Here is a 22885-nt window from a genome sequence, read left to right as displayed (position 1 = left end):
ATTGTCATGAACGCATACATTTTACGTATGGGTCGCCCCTGGAATCAAACCAACAAACCTGACACTAGAAGTGCCATGCTGTTCAATCATTTAGAATGTCAGTAGATTTGAAGTGTGATTCGTTAAAGTATGTTGTCTAAGGTTGGATAACAAAAGCTGCACTGGGATTTGAACTGGCAACCATGTTTTTAACAGCCTCCATTCACCTCCAACCAACACCCTTTGCAAAAAAATGGACTCCACCCACTGACCTGTCACTAAGCTCTTCCCAGCTCCAGAGGTGGTCAGGAAGATCTGATCACAATCAGTTATTTTACTCATCTACACTGGTCTAAACGTATGGGCTCAATTAGAATATAGAAACGACAGGAGCATGTTAGTGCCATGTACAAACAGGGCTTTTGCTCTACATAGATTTGCAAAAATCTGAACTTCTCAGTCAGTGTAATTTGCAGCAGCAAAAACAACTCCAATCCATTATTTTCACTTCTATTTTAATTAGTCTATAAAATCGGTTATAACTACGGCATTAAAAGCAATAGTACAAAGGCCATGTAATAACTCCTCCAGACATATCACAAAATCCAGATTTATCCTATAGTTTAAAAAGTACAAACATCTTTATACAAAACAGAAAAACAAGATAGTACTGCACAATCTCTTTTCTTTTATCTTCAAAGTACAAAGGTAGCAATCTCCATTTGCTAGACAGAAATAATTTGGCAAAATAAATTAAGACCTTTTGATAAGCATTATTCCTTTAAATTATAGCACATAAATAAGGATTAACTATACATGGTTAAATTAGCCATAGCGTGCATTTCCCTAAAAACACAAAACAGCTCGATGGAAAACAAAAATGTTCTTATTCGCCATGAGGTGCTGAATAGTTGCTTGAAAAATAAATAAGTGCATTTCCATGGTCACCTTTTGCCTTATGAGACTTTTTACATGGACAAGCAAGACGGGTAACTTATATACAGTACATTGAAAATATACATTAAATAATTCAAGAGGTTAAACCTCTTGAATTACTTAATGTAAACATACGGATTTGAAATATAATTGTCCTTTTTTTGGCAGGATGAACTCTAATAACATACATAGAAACTTTGACCTCATACATTCTGAGACACAGACCTCGCATGATGTCATGTGTACACTCACACACGCGTTAGGTAACACACACATACACATTAGAACTAATTACTGATTACTATGGCTCCTGAGGAGAGGTTTCCCCTAGGTACAGATCAAGGATCAGCTTCCCATCCCACAATCATAACTGTTAACATTAGTAGGGAAAATGCAAAACTGACCCAAGATCAGTGTCTAGGGGCAACTTCACCCTACACCATTACGACCCAGTAACACCAATCTGGAGACCGACAGACTGAATGGCTGAGTAACTGACTGGCTGACTATCCCTCCCCGTTTCTCCCAGACAGTCCAGCTGTTCACAGATGTGACGTCTACATGTAGTAGGACTCTGAACAGATGTAGGGTTAGGTTAGCTGTACAGGTGGAGTTTCTACATGACATCTGTTTTCCTGAGTCAACAAAGACAAGGTGAAGCAAGGGAGAAGCAGAGACTGATAACACAGAGTAAAGGACAGAGGAGGCAGTATGACAAGGATGGAGAAGAGAGTGATAGAACAGCAGACATTGAGTATTCCAATGAACCTAAAACCCTCCTCCCTACTCCATATAGCCGGTCCTACTGTTTTTCTAGTTGACAAGAGTAGAAAAATAAAGACTAAGACAATAAAAACCTTTTGAAAATCATTAGAACTAAACCACACTCTCCCTTTAAGCCCCTCCCATCTCCCTTGAAGCCCCTCCCATCCCGTCACTTCTCAATGAGGCCCGCCTCCTTGATCTTGGTGTAGAAGACCTTCTCTAGCAGGTTGGCACACTTGTAGTACTGGCTCTCTGGAGGGTTGTACTCTCGACAGTTGGTGAAGATGCGCTGCATGTCGGCCATGAAGAGCTTCCGCGTGGTGTAGTACCTGCTCTTCAGACGCTCCGACATCGTCTTCAGGTCTGGAGATAATCACACAATACAACATTAACATGAATCTTGATTAGCCTCTAGTCTAAATGATCAAATTAAACCAAACCAAACTCTGATGTGATTAACCAAAAACACCATATGACTACACTAACCATTACGTGTTGGTCTCTGACTAAGGTAACTATGCTCAATTCAATTACCCAGATTTGTTTTCTTACAAGTTATGTACTGCTATATTGCTTCCCCTGAAAAGTTGACCCAGACACAGATGTGTTCCATGCGTAGTGCCATTACATACCCATGGGGAAGCGGATGACTTGGTAGTAACCAGGAGCCTCAGTCTTCTTCACTGGTTCCATGAATGGCCAGGCATTCTGGTGACTCTAACACATAACACATAGTGAGAAACCTGTGTGTGTATGCGTGCGCACGTTGGTGCGTGCATGTACGCGAGTTGTGTGCATATGTGCGTGCCCCTCACCTTAACGTGTTGTAAAATGGTCTTCAGGGTGCTGTACAGCTGATCTGGATCCTTCAGCTCCTTCCTGGGATCACAACAGGAAGTTATCACCTAATTTCCTGTCAGAGTTACCATAATGATAACAGTGGTAGCTCACTAGTAAAGCCTTCAGACGAAACCCTCAAAGCATATTTTTTTCTGTTTACTAAAATGCTATGCACAACAGATGAGAATAAGCTATACGGAGCTGAAAGACCCACCCTTTGCCCACCGGTTTCCATCCAGTTTCTCCTGGTGACAAAGAGGAGCTGAGTTAAATTAGAGACACTGTCCACACACTTCCTTCCTACCCCACTTCACTGCTACCTCTCTTTAGATTTGCCTTTGAACCTTTGCTGAAGGTAGACTAATTAGGCATATAATGACAGGGGGAGAAACTCAACGTATTCCAGGAATGCTCTCAATGGGAATCTGCCGAACTCCTTCCTTAAAACAGGAAAGTCCTGGGTAGACCTTTCTGATCTGAGCCTGCTTCCTCTCTATCAGTTTCTTTATGATCTGAGAGAAAGAGAGAGGGAGGAAGACAGAAAGTGAGAGAGAGACAATTGAGGTAATGCAATTTATTATACAGATAGACAGGTTTGTAGGCACACGCGCACACACACCACACACACCTCCTTCTGTTTCTTGATGATGACAGAGAACTCGGTGTAAGGGATGCTGGGGTTGAGCTCACAGCCCATCAGCGTCGCTCCCTCATAATCTTTGATGTAGCCCAGATACTTGGCCTTGGGAACCTTGATGTCTTTAGAGAAGCCCTGACACACACACACACACACACACACACACACACACACACACACACACACACACACACACACACACACACACAGACACACAGACAGACAGACAGACAGACAGACAGACGAGACAGAGAGACAGACAGAGATGACAGACAGAGAGAGCGACAGACAGAGAGAGCGACAGACAGACAGACAGACAGACAGACAGACAGACAGACAGACAGACAGACGAGACAGACAGACGAGACAGAGAGACAGACAGAGATGACAGACAGAGAGAGCGACAGACAGAGAGAGCGACAGACAGAGAGAGCGACAGACAGACAGACAGACAGACAGACAGACAGACAGACAGACAGACAGACAGAGACAGAGAGAGAGAGACAGACAACAGACACAGACAGACAGAGAGAAAGACAGAGCTGTAAGAGGGGTCCATTTCACAAAGATACCCAGTTTATTGATGTTTCCCTACAATGGATTCTGGGTACTAACTCCTAAACTTGGAATAGTTATAATTATCAGGTATCCTATTGAAATATTGAGTGCTTAGGTTTAGAGGGTCTACACCAGAAGTTAATGGTTACCTGTAGAAGGAAGGTACAGTGGGGCAAAAAAGTATTTAGTCAGCCAACAATTGTGCAAGTTCTCCCACTTAAAAAGATGAGACAGGCCTGTAATTTTCATCATAGGTACACTTTAACTATGACAGACAAAATGAGAAAAAAAAATCCAGAAAATCACATTGTAGGATTTTTTATGAATTTATTTGCAAATGATGGTGGAAAATAAGTATTTGGTCAATAACAAAAGTTTATCTCAATACTTTGTTATATACCCTTTGTTGGCAATGACAGAAGTCAAACGTTTTCTGTAAGTCTTCACAAGGTTTTCACACACTGTTGCTGGTATTTTGGCCCATTCCTCCATGCAGATCTCCTCTAGAGCAGTGATGTTTTGGGGCTGTTGCTGGGCAACACGGACTTTCAACTCCCTCCAAAGATTTTCTATGGGGTTGAGATCTGGAGACTGGCTAGGCCACTCTAGGACCTTGAAATGCTTCTTACGAAGCCACTCCTTCGTTGCCCGGGCAGTGTGTTTGGGATCATTGTCATGCTGAAAGACCCAGCCACGTTTCATCTTCAATGCCCTTGCTGATGGAAGGAGGTTTTCACTCAAAATCTCACGATACATGGCCCCATTCATTCTTTCCTTTACACGGATCAGTCGTCCTGGTCCCTTTGCAGAAAAACAGCCCCAAAGCATGATGTTTCCACCCCCATGCTTCACAGTAGGTATGGTGTTCTTTGGATGCAACTCAGCATTCTTTGTCCTCCAAACACGACGAGTTGGACATGTACTGGCTTAAGCAGGGGGTCACGTCTGGCACTGCAGGATTTGAGTCCCTGGCGGCGTAGTGTGTTACTGATGGTAGGCTTTGTTACTTTGGTTCCAGCTCTCTGCAGGTCATTCACTAGGTCCCCCCCGTGTGGTTCTGGGATTTTTGCTCACCGTTCTTGTGATCATTTTGACCCCACGGGGTGAGATCTTGCGTGGAGCCCCAGATCGAGGGAGATTATCAGTGGTCTTGTATGTCTTCCATTTCCTAATACTTGCTCCCACAGTTGATTTCTTCAAACCAAGCTGCTTACCTATTGCAGATTCAGTCTTCCCAGCCTGGTGCAGGTCTACAATTTTGTTTCTGGTGTCCTTTGACAGCTCTTTGGTCTTGGCCATAGTAGAGTTTGGAGTGTGACTGTTTGAGGTTGTGGACAGGTGTCTTTTATACTGATAACAAGTTCAAACAGGTGCCATTAATACAGGTAACGAGTGGAGGACAGAGGAGCCTCTTAAAAAATAAGTTACAGGTCTGTGATAGCCAGAAATCTTGCTTGTTTGTAGGTGACCAAATACTTATTTTCCACCATAATTTGCAAATAAATTCATTAAAAATCCTACAATGTGATTTTCTGGATTTTTTTTCTCATTTTGTCTGTCATAGTTGAAGTGTACCTATGATGAAAATTACAGGCCTCTCTCATCTTTTTAAGTGGGAGAACTTGCACAATTGGTGGCTGACTAAATACTTTTTTGCCCCACTGTATATAGTGTGTGCAATTAAGCTTGGAATGTGCTGAGTATAGGGAAAGTGATCACATGTAGCAGGCGGAGGAGTGAGCACTTTGGGGTAGAGGTCAGGTCAGATGAAGTGAGAAAGAACAGATATCACTAAGGTTCTGTCTAGCAACAGAGATGCATTGGCTGTTCAGATGTGTAGGAGGAAAGGGTTAAATATCAGTGCTTGTGGTAAATGTCGTTGTCTAATGCAGCTGTATTGACCCTCTGGGAAGAATAAACTTGGTTTAAGCTTTCATAGTGTCCGTCAAGTTTATACTCTGAGAATTAGAACCTAACATCTAACATAACAAGATAACCAATAATGCCATTTGCTGATCTTTTTAAGCAGCCAATCATGTACTGACCTGCTTTTTGAAGTAGCCAATGGCGTACTCGTCTGCGTAGGTGAGGAAGTTGAGGATGTCGTGCTTGATGTGATACTCTTTCAGGTGGTTCATCAGGTGAGTGCCATACCCCTGGAAACGATAGGTAGGGGTCAAAGGTAAAAACAGAAATTTGACCAGAAGAGGAACTGTAGCATGGTCCCAGAACTGTTTGTTTGTGTCTAGCCAAGTCCTATGGTCACTGTCATGTCGAACATTACCATAGGAGATGGAAAGACGGTACAAACAGATCTGGAACCGGGCTAAAAGAGCTGCAGTCTCGTACCTTGACCTGCTCGTTGGAGGTGACGGCACAGAACACGATCTCTGTGAAACCCTGTGAGGGAAACATCCGAAAACAGATTCCTCCAATCACACGGCCATCTTTGATCAGCGACAGCGTCTTGTGCTTCCTGTTTGGAGAGGAAATAAATAGTTCCCTTTTTCTGATTCACTTCAATGATAATGTCATCGCAACAACTCATACTACGGCCAGGTTCAATGGTTGCCATAACATTGAGGGGTCAAACATACTTGTAATGTAACATATCTATCTTTGTATCAAATGTTATGAACCAAGTAATTACATTTTGGTTACAACTGTAGAGCAACTTCATATAAAGCAGTGGTCACTAACCGGTCTCTAAGCCATTCCTAGTTGATCACTACACATTTCTTAATAAACAACAACTATAAAGCCTTGCATTCCTATTTTTTCTTTATTTGTTTTGCGCTGTTGTCGGAAGGTGCACTTTATTCATCAGCCCTAGCGCTCAGAAGGGAAAGGGTTCACATTTTTAACCATTTCATGTGTCCGAAGGTAGAACTCTGCCTGCCCGGCAGACACAGAGAGCAAATCAAGTGCACTTAAAGGCCTACCCCTAGCCAATCAGATAGTTTAGACTATCTGCGTAGACTGAGCCATAGACTGTAAAAAGAAGCCTCGAACGCACAGCAAAGTTGATACTGAGATTTCTAAACTTTTAAAACCTGACTTGAGAGAGTCTCAACGAATACAGCAAAGAGTAAGTTCATGTTTAAGTTGTTATTCACCACTGTCAACACTTTGTTGAATACTTTGATAAGCCATCAAATGTGCATTCTCCCTACTTCCACTCACGCTACAACCAGTACTGCATCTGTATGAATGACTATAGCAAAGTGTTCCCATAAGCTGTGTGGTTGTTATTAGCTGCTTGTGTCTTTTTTAATATCGAGGAATATTTCCCTTTCTCTGGTCATAGGAGTAACAACATGAATTGATGCATGAGGCAGAAATAATGCAGTGTGACTTTCGCCATCAGCTGGAAGACTGAGGGAGGGAGAGTGATTCAGGTGAGAGGCAGCCTCACCTCTGCTCCCTCCCTCACCTCAGACTGACCATCAGATCCAGGCCATCAGGCCAGTAAAAAAAAAAAAGCTAATGATTATGCTCACTCAGCTGTGCCTCAAGTAATACAACACATGATCTATTACCAGTGTGATCATATACCTACATGTTTTAAATATCATTTCAAAATGGTCTGAGAACAACCACATTGGCAAGGAAATTCAAGCATAGCCAATATGCAGTGATAATGTATTGGGCCTATATCCTTCTGCACAAACCTCATTGCTACAAAACTGTTTTGATTGGTTAATGTTGCATTGCCATAAGTCATGTAAAAACATTCTGAGCAGTAAAGCTCGGCTTACATTTTGCCTCAGAAAGAGATCTCCTCTCAGAAAAGGTTGATGACCACTGATAAATATTTTTCTTTCTGTGCTACAAAGTTGGGACAATTTTTCTCTTTGGGGTCAAGCAGGGTCCATCTGTACCGTAACACTCACGGGTCGAAGACGAGGCGTGTGATGTACTCTTTGGGCATGCGAGGCAGCTGGTGGGAGAAGACGTTCTGGAGGCCCACCAGCCACATCAGGATCCTTTTGTTGGGCTTCTGGTTGAGGGAGTTCCCAATGACGTGGAATTCTATCACCCCCCTCCTCTCCTCCAGGCGTGCCGCCTCATCACGGGCTGAGTGGGCCGACAGCAGGCTGGTCTGGGGGTAGGGGATGACGTCAGCATCATCAAGTCCTATTACAGTACTCATTTTGATTTAGCAGTGTCCCATCAGCAGCAGCAGTAGCTTTAACATCATCATCATCAAGTCCTATTACAGTACTCATTTTGATTTAGCAGTGTTCCATCAGCAGCAGCAGTAGCTTTAACATCATCATCATCAAGTCCTATTACAGTACTCATTTTGATTTAGCAGTGTTCCATCAGCAGCAGCAGTAGCTTTAACATCATCATCATCAAGTCCTATTACAGTACTCATTTTGATTTAGCAGTGTTCCATCAGCAGCAGCAGTAGCTTTAACATCATCATCAACCTCTATAATACTGTCTCTAAAACATTGACTTACAGGGGGGGCAATCATAATCAGATATCCATGCACTAACTGATTTTTAACTGAGATGGAATAGAGTGTAACAGGCTGACCACACCGCTCGCGTCGCGTGCTAAATACATTTAGAAATCTATGTTATTCAATTATTGCACCCACACTGCTCGCGAGCGTCTGCATTGCCAAGGGTTAAAATAGAAGTCCTTTCAATTTCTGACGCAGATCGCGCTGCAAGTCCTGCCTCTCCCATCTCCTCATTGGTTTATAGAAGCAGGTACCCACGTGCCATCTCCTCATTGGTTATGCCCACGTGGGTGACTGAAAGGCGAACGATGTCAGTGGCGATAATGCACCTAATTTATGAAAGTTGCCATTCGCAATATAAAGTCAAGAGAAGAAAAAGCCTGGAAGGAAGAGAGATGACTAGAAACGATTCGGTTGACCGTTTCATGTGTGGATTAATTGGCGGAGTAGAGGACCTTGTGCATTTCAGGTAAAATAACAACTCAATGTTTATATCCCAGGACGAATTAGCTAGCAACAGCAAGCTAGCTAAATAGGACAAATTAGCTAGCAAGTGCAAGCTAACTAGCTAAATTGCCATACATGTTTAATGCTTTTCGACCTGTCCCCAAATTAATATAATTGGTTCAGAGTTTGTTTTGATATTTTTACTTGCGTGTCATGATCGCGTTTGGTGTGGGGGGACAAAATAAATGTATGCACGATGGCGCACGTGCGCAGCCGGTTTGGGTTCCGTGTTAAGCTCTGGAATTATTGATGACTTTATGTCGGACTGACTGAGCGTCTGATGTTACCTCTGGTCCCAGCATGGAGGTCGGGTCAGTAATGGTTGCCATGACTTCGTTGATGAGTTCCATGGGGATGTCGCCGACAATCCTGAGCTTCTTAGTCTCGTCATGGGGGATGGGCTCCGATGGCTTCCTCTTCTGCCCACCTACACAGGTAGATCATATGTCAAGTTGTCCCTATTTTACCAGGTAAGTTGACTGAGAACACATTCTCATTTACAGCAACAACCTGGGGAATCATCTCAGGGGAGAGGAGGAGGGATGAATGAGCCTAATGGTTAAGATTATAATTTTTGGTGGGTAAGCTGATCCTAGATCTGTGTCTAGAGCCTGTTGTGTTTACCTAGGCTGGGTTCCAGAGCAGAGGCTGTCTTCCTGGCAGGACTGACACTGCCACAGCTGGATGGGTCCACTGATACTGGGCTGGTGCTGTAGTACAGAGGCCTGGCCACCGGTGGCGCACTGATCACTGTCATTATACACAGGTGAGATCATCAGATCAATTTAACAGTGGAGAGAAGCACTCATATCAATCACATCACATCTTTCAAAGCGTGAGCATCACAAGTTATGGGCTAAACAAGGAAGTGAGTTACAAAAATAATATGATCGCTGTGCAGGGTTGTCAGGTCTAGCTAGAATTTCCAGCCCAAAAACCACTCAAAACCCACCCAAAAGGCCTGAAAACTAGCCCTTTTTTTTTTTTTTACAAGAATAGAGAACTTGCCATATTTATACAATAAACCCTTTTTCCATAACATTATCAAGGCAATCAAGAAGGAATATCGTAGTAATTTGTAACAATGTTAGAAGCAAAATTAGATTTTCCTCAAAATAACAATTATTGCGAACTATGACATGACGTACTGAAGGAATTTGAATATTTTGGAAGATAAAATGTAATTCGCTCTTATTAAATTTGCCTTATCCTTTTTCTTCAATGATGTTGATTTAACTTGTTTGACTGCTATGATTAAGCAATAAGACACAAGGGGGTCTGGTATACGGCCAATATACAGTACCACAGCTAAGGGCTGTTCTTAAGCATGACGTAACATGGAGTGCCTGGATACGGTCATTTGCCGTGGTATATTGGCCATATACAACAAACCCCCGGGGTGCATTTTTGCCATCATAAACTGGTTTCCAACGTAATTAGTACAGTAAAAAAAATATGTTTTGTCTTACCCATGGTATATGGTCTCATATACCACGGCTTTCAACCAATCACCATTCAGGGCTTGAACCAGCTTTATAATTGTAAATATATCCCCTTTGCGCATAACTATGCAGGAGAGTTTGAGTGTTGTTGTGCTGTTATTACATTTACATTACATTTACATTTAAGTCATTTAGCAGACGCTCTTATCCAGAGCGACTTACAAATTGGTGCATTCACCTTATGATATCCAGTGGAACAACCACTTTACAATAGTGCATCTAACTCTTTTAAGGGGGGGGGGGGGGTTAGAAGGATTACTTTATCCTATCCTAGGTATTCCTTAAAGAGGTGGGGTTTCAGGTGTCTCCGGAAGGTGGTGATTGACTCCGCTGACCTGGCGTCGTAAGGGAGTTTGTTCCACCATTGGGGTGCCAGAGCAGCGAACAGTTTTGACTGGGCTGAGCGGGAACTGTACTTCCTCTGAGGTAGGGAGGCGAGCAGGCCAGAGGTGGATGAACGCAGTGCCCTTGTTTGGGTGTAGGGCCTGATCAGAGCCTGAAGGTACGGAGGTGCCGTTCCCCTCACAGCTCCGTAGGCAAGCACCATGGTCTTGTAGCGGATGCGAGCTTCAACTGGAAGCCAGTGGAGAGAGCGGAGGAGCGGGGTGACGTGAGAGAACTTGGGAAAGTTGAACACCAGACGGGCTGCGGCGTTCTGGATGAGTTGTAGGGGTTTAATGGCACAGGCAGGGAGCCCAGCCAACAGCGAGTTGCAGTAATCCAGACGGGAGATGACAAGTGCCTGGATTAGGACCTGCGCCGCTTCCTGCGTGAGGCAGGGTCGTACTCTGCGAATGTTGTAGAGCATGAACCTACAGGAACGGGTCACCGCCTTGATGTTAGTTGAGAACGACAGGGTGTTGTCCATGATCACGCCAAGGTTCTTAGCACTCTGGGAGGAGGACACAATGGAGTTGTCAACCGTGATGGCGAGATCATGGAACGGGCAGTCCTTCCCCGGGAGGAAGAGCAGCTCCGTCTTGCCGAGGTTCAGCTTGAGGTGGTGATCCGTCATCCACACTGATATGTCTGCCAGACATGCAGAGATGCGATTCACCACCTGGTTATCAGAGGGGGGAAAGGAGAAGATTAATTGTGTGTCGTCTGCATAGCAATGATAGGAGAGACCATGTGAGGATATGACAGAGCCAAGTGACTTGGTGTATAGCGAGAATAGGAGAGGGCCTAGAACAGAGCCCTGGGGGACACCAGTGGTGAGAGCACGTGGTGCGGAGACAGATTCTCGCCACGCCACCTGGTAGGAGCGACCTGTCAGGTAGGACGCAATCCAAGCGTGGGCCGCGCCGGAGATGCCCAGCTCGGAGAGGGTGGAGAGGAGGATCTGATGGTTCACAGTATCAAAGGCAGCCGATAGGTCTAGAAGGATGAGAGCAGAGGAGAGAGAGTTAGCTTTAGCAGTGCGGAGCGCCTCCGTGACACAGAGAAGAGCAGTCTCAGTTGAATGACTAGTCTTGAAACCTGACTGATTTGGATCAAGAAGGTCATTCTGAGAGAGATAGCAGGAGAGCTGGCCAAGGACGGCACGTTCAAGAGTTTTGGAGAGAAAAGAAAGAAGGGATACTGGTCTGTAGTTGTTGACATCGGAGGGATCGAGTGTAGGTTTTTTCAGAAGGGGTGCAACTCTCGCTCTCTTGAAGACGGAAGGGACGTAGCCAGCGGTCAAGGATGAGTTGATGAGCGAGGTGAGGTAAGGGAGAAGGTCTCCGGAAATGGTCTGGAGAAGAGAGGAGGGGATAGGGTCAAGCGGGCAGGTTGTTGGGCGGCCGGCCGTCACAAGACGCGAGATTTCATCTGGAGAGAGAGGCGAGAAAGAGGTCAAAGCACAGGGTAGGGCAGTGTGAGCAGAACCAGCGGTGTCGTTTGACTTAGCAAACGAGGATCGGATGTCGTCGACCTTTTCAAAATGGTTGACGAAGTCATCAGCAGAGAGGGAGGAGGGGGGAGGAGGGGGAGGAGGATTCAGGAGGGAGGAGAAGGTGGCAAAGAGCTTCCTAGGGTTAGAGGCAGATGCTTGGAATTTAGAGTGGTAGAAATTGGCTTTAGCAGCAGAGACAGAAGAGGAGAATGTAGAGAGGAGGGAGTGAAAGGATGCCAGGTCCGCAGGGAGGCGATTTTTCCTCCATTTCCGCTCGGCTGCCCGGAGCCCTGTTCTGTGAGCTCGCAATGAGTCGTCGAGCCACGGAGCAGGAGGGGAGGACCGAGGAGGATAGGGAGGATAGGCCTGGAGGATAGGGGACATAGAGAGTCAAAGGATGCAGAAAGGGAGGAGAGGAGGGTTGAGGAGGCAGAATCAGGAGATAGGTTGGAGAAGGTTTGAGCAGAGGGAAGAGATGATAGGATGGAAGAGGAGAGAGTAGCGGGGGAGAGAGAGCGAAGGTTGGGACGGCGCAATACCATCCGAGTAGGGGCAGTGTGGGAAGTGTTGGATGAGAGCGAGAGGGAAAAGGATACAAGGTAGTGGTCGGAGACTTGGAGGGGAGTTGCAATGAGATTAGTGGAAGAACAGCATCTAGTAAAGATGAGGTCAAGCGTATTGCCTGCCTTGTGAGTAGGGGGGGAAGGTGAGAGGGTGAGGTCAAAAGAGGAGAGGAGTGGAAAGAAGGAGGCAGAGAGTAATGAGTCAAAGGTAGACGTGGGGAGGTTAAAGTCACCCAGAACTGTGAGAGGTGAGCCATCCTCAGGAAAGGAACTTATCAGGGCGTCAAGCTCATTGATGAACTCTCCAAGGGATCCTGGAGGGCGATAAATGATAAGGATGTTAAGCTTGAAAGGGCTGGTAACTGTGACAGCATGGAATTCAAAGGAGGCGATAGACAGATGGGTCAGGGGAGAAAGAGAGAATGTCCACTTGGGAGAGATGAGGATCCCAGTGCCACCACCCCACTGACCAGAAGCTCTCGGGGTGTGCGAGAACACGTGGGCAGACGAGGAGAGAGCAGTGGGAGTAGCAGTGTTATCAGTGGTAATCCATGTTTCCGTCAGTGCCAAGAAGTCGAGGGACTGGAGGGAAGCATAGGCTGAGATGAACTCTGCCTTGTTGGCCGCAGATCGGCAGTTCCAGAGGCTGCCTGAGACCTGGAACTCCACGTGGGTCGTGCGCGCTGGGACCACCAGGTTAGAGTAGCAGCGGCCACGCGGTGTGAAGCGTTTGTATGGTCTGTGCAGAGAAGAGAGAACAGGGATAGACAGACACATAGTTGACAGGCTACAGAAGAGGCTACGCTAATGCAAAGGAGATTGGAATGACAAGTGGACTACACGTCTCGAATGTTCAGAAAGTTAAGCTTACGTTGCAAAAAATCTTATTGACTAAAATGATATAGTACTGCTGGCTGGTGAAATAGGCTAGCTAGCAGTGGCTGCGTTGTTGACTTTGTTTGAAAGTGTAGCTGGCTAGGTAACCTCTAACTGGCTAGGTAACCTCGACATTTACTCTAGACTACACAATTATCTTGGATACAAAGACGGCTATGTAGCCAGCTAAGATCAAACAAATCAAACTGTTGTACTGTAATGAAATGAAATGTAATACTACCTGTGGAGCAAAGCGGAATGCAACTACTCGCTCCAACCCGGAAGTGCGTATCGTAGAGGGAGAGGCAATAGAAGTGTTGTTTCTTGTATTATTGTCTTTTGTGTCTTTAGAGGACTGCTTCACCTTAATGTCCCCTTTCCCCCTTTCCCATTTCTTCTGTCCTTATTTTGTCCCACTTTGTCCCTTCTTTGTCCCTTCTTCTCTTCTGCCAACTAGACACTCCTTGTTAGCTAGCTAGCTTCTTCCAGGAATGTCCCTAGCAACTGCCTAGCAACAGGTAAACAACTTAGCTAGCTAAGAAAACGGTATAATTTTATGAAAAAATTGTTACTTTTTCAAAAGCCTTTCTTCTTTGTTTGCTGCTTGTTTGGTCTCCTATTCAGTTTGCAGTTTTCTTTTGATTTTTTTTTCGATGTACTTTACTCTAAAAAAACATTTAAATTTCAATATTTGTAGGAGCTCATCTTTTCAGCTGCTGCTGCTTAATTTGGAACTCCGGGAAATCCCATTATTATTATGTGCTAGATATTAAAACTACAAACAGTTAAATGTCCCATTTTCAAGATTGACTTGTCATTTCAATAGGCATAGGCTAGTGACTAAAATCTGGGTTTATAATTGTAATTCCATTTTGCCATGGTTAGCTGAGATAGATGCAGGTAGCCTATAGCCCCTGATAGGCCAACATCTCATTTCAGGATAATCTACAGTAGCCTAGACAAGATGTAGGCAAGATGTAAACTGACAGGTAGCCTAAAGCCCCTGATAGGCCAACATCTCATTTCAGGATATTCTACAGTAGCCTAGACAAGATGTAGGCAAGATGTAAACTGACAGGTAGCCTAAAGCCCCTGATAGGCCAACATCTCATTTCAGGATAATCTACAGTAGTCTAGACAAGATGTAAACTGACAGGTAGCGTATAGCCCCTGATAGGCCAACATCTCATTTCAGGATAATCTACAGTAGTCTAGACAAGATGTAAACTGACAGGTAGCCTATAGCCCCTGATAGGCCAACATCTCATTTCAGGATAATCTACAGTAGTCTAGACAAGATGTAAACTGACAGGTAGCCTATTGCCCCTGATAGGCCAACATCTCATTTCAGGATAATCTACAGTAGTCTAGACAAGATGTAAACTGACAGGTAGCCTATAGCCCCTGATAGGCCAACATCTCATTTCAGGATAATCTACAGTAGCCTAGACAAGATGTAGGCAAGATGTAAACTGACAGGCAGCCTATAGCCCCTGATAGGCCAACATCTCATTTCAGGATAATCTAAAGTAGCCTAGACAAGATGTAGGCAAGATGTAAACTGAACGATTTAGCAGCTTGCTTAGTTCAAATTAACAGACTCATTTATTCAACATGAATAGCTTGGTGATTTTGAGGTAAGAAATGCTTGTGTTTTCCAATAACCTGCTGGAATAGACTACTGAGGATGAGATCGTAATTTCAATCACTGAATTGATCACCCCTCTGGCCCTCCCCAGAAGAAACAGCCTGCCTCACTGTCAGCAGCAGGTCACAGTGAAAGATATATTTTTTAAGAGAAATTACATGGCGGCCGCAGTGCTACTTAGAAATAGCCCAAAAACACGCAAACAATACATTTTCACCCACGACATCATTTTTAAAGTAGCCCAATTTGTCGGTAAAACCACAAATATGGCAACACTGTTGCTGTGATAGAAATGTATGGATTATCGCCATTTTTAAAAGTCCAATCCAATACAGCTGTAGCAGGCTTGCACCCTTTCCCGACCCAATTTCAACCACACCCCTTTCAAGTCCCACTTTGACGCTAAATGTTCCCACGCCAGGAGCCTGGGGACGATGTTAAGGGGTATTAGGCCAATTTACATGGTCTGTAACCTGATTTGATGTGTGCGTAGATGTGAGAGTATGAGGGCCGTGTTGTATGTACATGTGCCCAGAAAACAGCAAACTTCCCAGGGTCCAGGGCCAATTCCTTCTTGACATCTTGGTCCAAGGAGATTAGTATTTGTTCAGTTGGTGACCCCCAAAAAAACAAACACAAAAACAGGCATGCCAAACTAAAGACTCAAAACCAAACGAAAGGCCTCATGGCCACCAAACAAACTAGCAGCCTCACAGCTCTGCCAGCTGGGACAGACTGACTATCACCCTAAATGCCTGCACCTGATGTGCTTATGAAGGCTTCCTAGCAGAGCCCCGGCCTTGACCCGGTTGGTGCTGCCACCTGGTGATGAGGTGTGGAAATGTATCCTGGTAGTGCAGGGGTCTTCAACCTTTTGTTGCACAGGGACCCCCTCCCATGCAAACAGACGACCCAGGGACACCCATCATAGGTTAGCAAAACAATTAATTCACATGTCTTGTCTTATCATCAGGTGAATGATAATGGCAAGGATAAGTAATGAACATTTTAAAATGAATAGATTTGGTATAGTTTTCTATTTTTTTGACCTCCCCACATAATAATTGGAAGAGGAAGTGTAAAATCTAGCATAACCTATTAGCTAGACATCCAAACACATTTTCCCCAAAGAGAAGCAGTTTAGATGGCTGAACAAAGGTTAGCCATGTGTTGGCAAACATGTATGTCCAAGTCAAGAAACCTTACCAGCATACAGCAGAACTTGTCGCAATGGAAGCCTAGTGACCAGTAGCCTACTGACCGGTAGCCTACTGACCGGTAGCCTATTGACAGGTAGCCTACTGACCGGTAGCCTATTGACTGGTAGCTTATTCATGGGTGCTTTGTACTATTCCCTTCACAGAACAGCGCAAACTGGCTCTAACCAGAATAGGAAGAGGAGTTGGAGGCCCCGGTGCACAAATGAGCAAGAGAACAAGTACATTAGAGTGTCTAGTTTGAGAAACAGATGCCTCACAAGTCCTCAACTGGCAGCTTCATTGAATAGTACCCGCAAAACACCAGTCTCAACGTCAACAGTGAAGAGGCGACTCCAGGATGCTGGCCTTCTAGGCAGTGTTTCTCCATCCAGTGTCTGTGTTCTTTTGCAACATCTTACTCTTTTCTTTTTATTGGCCAGTCTGAGATATGGCTTTTATTTGCAACTCTGCCTAGAAGGCCAGCATCCCGGAGTCGCCTCTTCACTGTTGACGTTGAGACTGGTATCCATTAAAAATCAGCCGTTTCTCCAGCTACAATAGTCATTTACGACATTATTATTATTATTATTTACCGTTATTTTACCAGGTAAGTTGACTGAGAACACGTTCTCATTTGCAGCAACGACCTGGGGAATAGTTACAGGGGAGAGGAGGGGGATGAATGAGCCAATTGTAAACTGGGGATTATTAGGTGACCATGATGGTTTGAGGGTCAGATTGGGACATTTACGACATTAACAATGTCTACACTGTACTTCTGATCAATTTGATGTTATTTTAATGGATAAAAAATGTGATTTCCTTTAAAAAAAAAGGACATTTCTAAGTAACCTCAAACTTTTCAACGGTAGTGTATGTAATTCAAAATGTGTTTATTCTGTTGTTGCTAGCGATATTCATAAAAAACATTTTAAAATATATATACAGTACCAGTCAAAGTTTATACACATGTACTCATTCAAGGGTTTTTCTTTATTTGTAATATTTTCTCAATTGTAGAATAATAGAGAAGTCATCTAAACTATGAAATAAGACATATGGAATCATGTAGTAACCAAAAAAGTGTTAAACAAATCAACATTTATTTTGGATTCTTCAAAGAAGCCACCCTTTGCCTTGATGACAGCTTTGCACACTCTTGGCATTCTCTCAACCAGCTCCATGAGGTAGTCACATTGAATGCATTTCAATTAACAGGTGTGCCTTGTTAAAAGTTCATTTGTGGAATTTCTTTCCTTCTTAAAGCGTTTGAGCCAATCAGTTGTGTTGTGACAAGGTAGGGGTGGCACACAGAAGATAGCCCTATTTGGAAAAATACTAAGTCCATATTATGGCAAGAACATCTCAAATAAGCAAAGAAAAACAACAGTCCATCATTACTTTATGACATGAAGTCCAGTCAATGCAGAACATTTCAAGAACTGTGAAAGTTTCTTCAAGTGCATTCGCAAAAACCATCAAGCGCTATGATGAAACTGGCTCTCATGAGGACCGCCACAGGAGAGGAAGACCCAGAGTTACCTCTGCTGCAGAGGATAAATTCATTAGGGATTAACTGCATCTCAGATTGCAACCCAAATAAATGCTTCACAGAGTTCAAGTAACAGACACATCTGTGACGACCCTCCCACTCTATCTGCCGAATTCTTTCTCTTGTTTTCCTTAATAGGAAGTCGGTGGGCGGAGCCGGGAGGGTCATCAAGAGAAATGGGACACAACTGGGCTCGGGTGTGTCCCAGAATAAATGCACCTCTTCTCCATTCATTGGGGAGACTGTCTCCATGCAGACACTGATAGATTTTGGATTGTGGCATTTTTTTGTGGCTGTTTTTGTTTGTTTGCGTTGGCACCTTTCAACACCTCTCATTATCACATTAATGCACGCAACCACTCACTTACACTATTGATTACTGACTACACACACCATTGGTAATTGTATTTAGTTTACTTTAGTTAATAAATATATTTTGTTATTCCTTATCTCCACGTCGTCTCCCTTTTTGTTAAGGGCTTCGAGCCGGTTCGTGACACATCTCAACATTAACTGTTCAGAGGAGACTGCATGAATCAGGCCTTCATGGTCGAATTACTGCAAAGAAACCACTACTAAATGACACCAATAGGAAGAAGAGACTTGCTTGGGCCAAGAAAAATTAGCAATGGACATTAGACTGGTGAAAATCTGTCCTTTGGTCTGATGAGTCAAAATGTGAGATTTTTGGTTCCAACCGCCGTGTCTTTGTGAGACGCAGAGTAGGTGAACAGATGATCTCCGCATGTGTGGTTCCCACCGTGAAGCATGGAGGTGGTGTGTGGGTGCTGCAGCGATACGCCATCCCATCTTTTTTTGCGCTTAGTGGGACTATCATTTGTTTTTCCACAGGACAATGACCCAACACACCTCCAGGCTGTGTAAGGGCTATTTGAGCAAGAAGGATAGTGATGGAGTGCTGCATCAGATGACCTGGACTCCACAGTCACCCGACCTTGACCCAATTGAGATGGTTTGTGATGATTTAGAGTGAAGAACAATTAGCCAACAAGTGCTCAGCATTTGTGGGAACTCCTTCAAGACTGTTGGAAAAGCATTTGAGGTGAAGCTGGTTGAGAGAATGCCAAGAGTGTGCAAAGCTGTCATCAAGGCAAAGGGTGGCTACTTTGAAGAATATAAAATATATTTTTATTTGTTGTCACGTCCTGACCATAGAAAGCCTGTATTTTTTATGGTAGAGAAGGTCAGGGCGTGACTAGGGGTGTTTAGTCTAGTTTATTATTTCTATGTAGGGTTCTAGGTTTAATTTTCTATGCTGGTGTTTGTGTATGATTCCCAATTAGAGGCAGCTGGTAATCGTTGTCTCTAATTGGGGATCATACTTAAGTTAAACTTTTTCCACCTGTGGGTTATGGGATATTGTTTATGTTTAGTTGCCTGTTCGCACTGCATTGTCATCACGGTTCGTTTATTCTTTATTTGTATTTGATTAAGTTTCACTTTCATTAAAATATGTGGAACTCAACATACGCTGCGCCTTAGTCCGACCTTCATTATAACGAACATCGTGACATTTGTTTAACACTTTTTTGGTTACTTTATGATTCCTTATGTGTTATGTCATAGTTTTAATTCATTCACTATAATTCTACAATGTAGAAAATAGTAAAAATAAAGAAAAACCCTTGAATGACTAAGTGTGTCCAAACTTTAAACTGGTACTGTATATTTTCATGGACCCCCTGCAGAGCCCCCCGGGTTGTAAATACCCCTGTGCTAGTGTGTTGCCTAATTGTGTGCTAACACTAAACTACCCCCCATATCATATCACTGGCTACAGTTCAAGGGTCAGGTGTGTTTACCTGTATGGATGGGGATCTGTCCTCCTGTGGATCCAACCAGGAAGTCTTCGCTCCAGATGGGAGAGCTGTGACTGTACACTTCCTCCTCCAACATGGACAGGAATCTACAGCACACAGACGTCTTCATCATCACACCTACTGTTGACAGAGACTAGGAATCCTCCTCTACCTCGTGTGTGTGTGTGTGTGCACGATGCGCATGTATTCCCTCAGTGTGTCTCTTACTTGGGGAAGTGTGTAAGGATGAGAGTGCGTTTCTCCGGGGGTAACGTATCCTTCTCCTGCCTGGCCTGCTCTAGCAGCTGTTTCCTCATCACAGTGAAGACTGAGCCCAGCAGGGTTCGACCGAAGATCTGGGTCGTCTCGTACCGCGGTAGACTGTCACAGAACTGAGGGACGTTGCAATAGCACAGCCATCTGGGGGGAAAACACACCACAAAAATATGGGCTTGATTATGGGTTATAACAGTGATACAATTTGAATGAAATGTGTGCATCCTCTATTGGTATGAAGAGGATTTCATCGGCTCCAGGAGGACAGTGTATCTGTAGGTACCAAGGTTCAAGTTACAGGTGTACTGTGTACTGGGCACTAAACACACCAGAGCTACAGTAATCGATGTTTAAGTGTTTGCGAAATGAAGGTGGGCACTGTGCACCCCCATAAGCATTAAGAACATGAAGCCAGCCCACAGTGTGGTCAGTGCAGTGTGTATAAACATGTCACGACTGTGAACACATCACCAAAGTACGCCTGCCAGCAGTTGCAATTGAATCATCAAAAGGCGCCTGCTACCTGGTGTAGTTTACTTTGTACCCGGCAGCATCATCAGCAGGCGCCCGCTGTCGTCTCTGTGAGGGCGTCTCCAGCTGCCAGTAGTTGATCTGGTTGAGGAACATCTTGGCCAGCTCCACAATGGTCTGTCGCTCCTTGGAGGGAAGATGGCTGAACTTGTACTGGACAAAGTTATTCACCCCCTGTTGAAGACACACAGAGATCATGTAAACCACATATAATGTCTTCATCTTGTGGAAGTCTAAATGTGTCACTTTTCCTCAGAGTGTGTGTGTGTGTGTGTGTGTGTGTGTGTGTGTGTGTGTGTGTGTGTGTGTGTGTGTGTGTGTGTGTGTGTGTGTGTGTGTGTGTGTGTACTTGCCTGTTCGATGCTGGGTTTCTCAAAGGGAGGACTTTCCTGTGCCTCCACCACAGGTTTGCCCATCTGTAGGATGCATTTCCTCAACAGCTGAAGGAGAAAGAAGAAATTGTGAAACCGATGCACTGAAAGTAATGTGTTGTTGACATGTTGAGCTGTGGCCTACCTTGAAGAGGGAGAAGTAGACTTGTTTGGTGTCAGCGTCCTCCTCTTTGTGAACACATGTGTACAGGTACTCCACGTCCAGGACTATACCCAGAAGCCTGTTCATCTCCTCCTCTGAGACGTTCTCCAGGTGGGTTACATGGTCACCTGAGGGAGAGAAAGTGAAAGAGAGAGAGACAGAAAGGGAGAGAGAGAGAGGACAGACTTTATTTCGTTTTTCTGACTAATGTACCTCTGAAAACCTACTTTATTACTTGGCTTTTCTAGAACATTACATCTGCCTGTACCATCTACCCCTAGTCTTACCCAGTGTGTGGGAACAACTGCGGCAGGGCTCCAGCAGGTTGACAGCGTTGGGCTGCTGGTCCGTACGGGGCGGTGTGGGAGGGGGGTTCTGGCTCTTCCAGCCGTTACACTTACAGCCCCCCTCAGCCTACAGCACAGGGTCACAAGGGTGATAAAGCCACATAAGCACACATGCATGCTGTTTCATGTTTATAAACCCGTTTAACTTCTCTGATATCATCATAAGTTGACAAGTGATGGACAGCTTGGTAAACAAGTGGCATACTAGCGCTAACCTTGCTGCTGATATCTACTTTATTGAGGAAAATGTACTTACTATGACTGAGATATGTGGTTGTCTCACCTAGCTATTTTAGTCGTTTTTAAGTTTTCCCTTTAAGATGAATGCACTACCTGTAAGTCGGTCTGGATAAGAGCCTCTGCTAAAGCTAAATTACTAAAATGGATATGTAAAACGCATAGCTAAATCCGCGCCTGGTGGGACAGCACTCTTACTACAAGTGCTACATATCTGTTATTATTTTCAGCTGGAGCTGCGCACAGGAACATGCGCCGATGAACATCAACAAACTCCGCCCCCCAACAGCTGTCACCCTGTCAAAACAAAGACGTCGCTCCTTGCAGATGTTATATAAATTCAATAAATACTTAATAGTTTACAACGCCGCGCCACGCTGACAGACAGCGAAAACACTGTCACTTTTCCAGAGGGGTGAATTACACTCCGCACATTCCCCTAGCTTGGAGTCATTAAGGCTATGCACCACCACGCAAAACCTGAATTTGTCAAAGCGCAAGAGAATGTTTAAATCTACTCTCCCGCCTAGAAAGAAACATTGTAATAGTAAATATGGGAACGCCATACTGAACATGTTGCCGTTTTTGGTCCTGATATTATTTTCCAAAAGGACAATTTTGCATAAATAGAGAATGAGGGATATGAAAATATATATATATAGTGCGGCAATGGCTTCCTTTACTGCGCTTGCATTATAGCAGCACTGCAAACCAACAAGAATTTGAAACACAATCCACTTGCAAAACATTGAAACATTTATAATAATTGCTAAATCATTTAATAATGGACGACAAACTACCTTGCAAGAGGAATACACTCCGAGCTTCTCCAGTTTCTTAGGGCGCGGGGAGGAGCGGAGCTGCGCCTTCTTCGCCGCGATTCGTGCCGATCCTACCGTGGCGCCCGAACCCTCCGTTCCCCCGGCTCCCGGAGCCGCAGGAGCCGATCCCGCCGCACCGATGGCCGGGGAGCCCTGCTGAACACCTGCGCTCTCGGACATCCTCGATACCGAGACCGAACGCGATCCCCGACCCTGGAGCTAAAACGTTAAAGTGTCCGGTTCTCTATTACACTACCGGAGAATCAGACATGGCGCTCATCCCTACTTTTTTATTTGTCATTGTAGGTCCGTTTTTTCTCCACTAGGGGTGACAAAAATGGTTATTCCAGAAGGCTATGAATCAGGGGAGAGGTCACAAAAAAAATGTTACAATTTGTAGCAAGAA

The 22885-nt window shown here is 44.4% G+C and overlaps 1 protein-coding gene across 3 annotated transcripts; it reads right to left on the bottom strand.

Moving 5' to 3' along the window:
* Positions 1-477: 477 nt before the first annotated feature.
* LOC129820146 (histone acetyltransferase KAT2B) lies at positions 478-22787 on the bottom strand. Of its 3 annotated transcripts, none has more exons than XM_055877076.1 (18): positions 22459-22787; positions 21362-21488; positions 21057-21202; positions 20894-20980; positions 20533-20714; positions 19962-20153; positions 19737-19840; positions 9322-9447; positions 8985-9124; positions 7609-7817; positions 6065-6191; positions 5761-5871; positions 3149-3292; positions 2918-3032; positions 2735-2765; positions 2496-2559; positions 2313-2388; positions 478-2043 (listed from the first exon to the last, which is right to left on the bottom strand). In XM_055877076.1, exons 1-18 carry the CDS (start codon positions 22657-22659, stop codon positions 1850-1852), a joined length of 2376 nt encoding a protein of 791 aa, XP_055733051.1. In that variant the 5' UTR covers positions 22660-22787; the 3' UTR covers positions 478-1849. The 3 variants fall into 3 exon arrangements, with proteins under 3 accessions (XP_055733051.1, XP_055733050.1, XP_055733048.1); XM_055877075.1 differs by having other exon boundaries at positions 2313-2397; positions 2735-2762; XM_055877073.1 differs by having other exon boundaries at positions 2313-2397; positions 22459-22786.
* Positions 22788-22885: the final 98 nt, after the last annotated feature.

Source organism: Salvelinus fontinalis, chromosome 22, assembly GCF_029448725.1.
Source record: "Salvelinus fontinalis isolate EN_2023a chromosome 22, ASM2944872v1, whole genome shotgun sequence".
Classification (NCBI taxonomy): Eukaryota; Metazoa; Chordata; class Actinopteri; order Salmoniformes; family Salmonidae; genus Salvelinus; species Salvelinus fontinalis.
This window is presented reverse-complemented; position numbering and strand designations above follow the sequence as displayed.

Excerpts from the sequence above, each read along its gene's own strand:
- LOC129820146 (XM_055877073.1), bottom strand. The coding sequence starts at position 22,659 with ATGTCCGAGAGCGCAGGTGTTCAGCAGGGCTCCCCGGCCATCGGTGCG. Across the intron at positions 20,154-20,532 it reads TACAAAGTAAACTACACCAG|ATGGCTGTGCTATTGCAACG; the intron begins GTAGCAGGCGCC and ends TTTTCCCCCCAG. Across the intron at positions 19,841-19,961 it reads ATCCTTACACACTTCCCCAA|ATTCCTGTCCATGTTGGAGG; the intron begins GTAAGAGACACA and ends TGTGTGCTGTAG.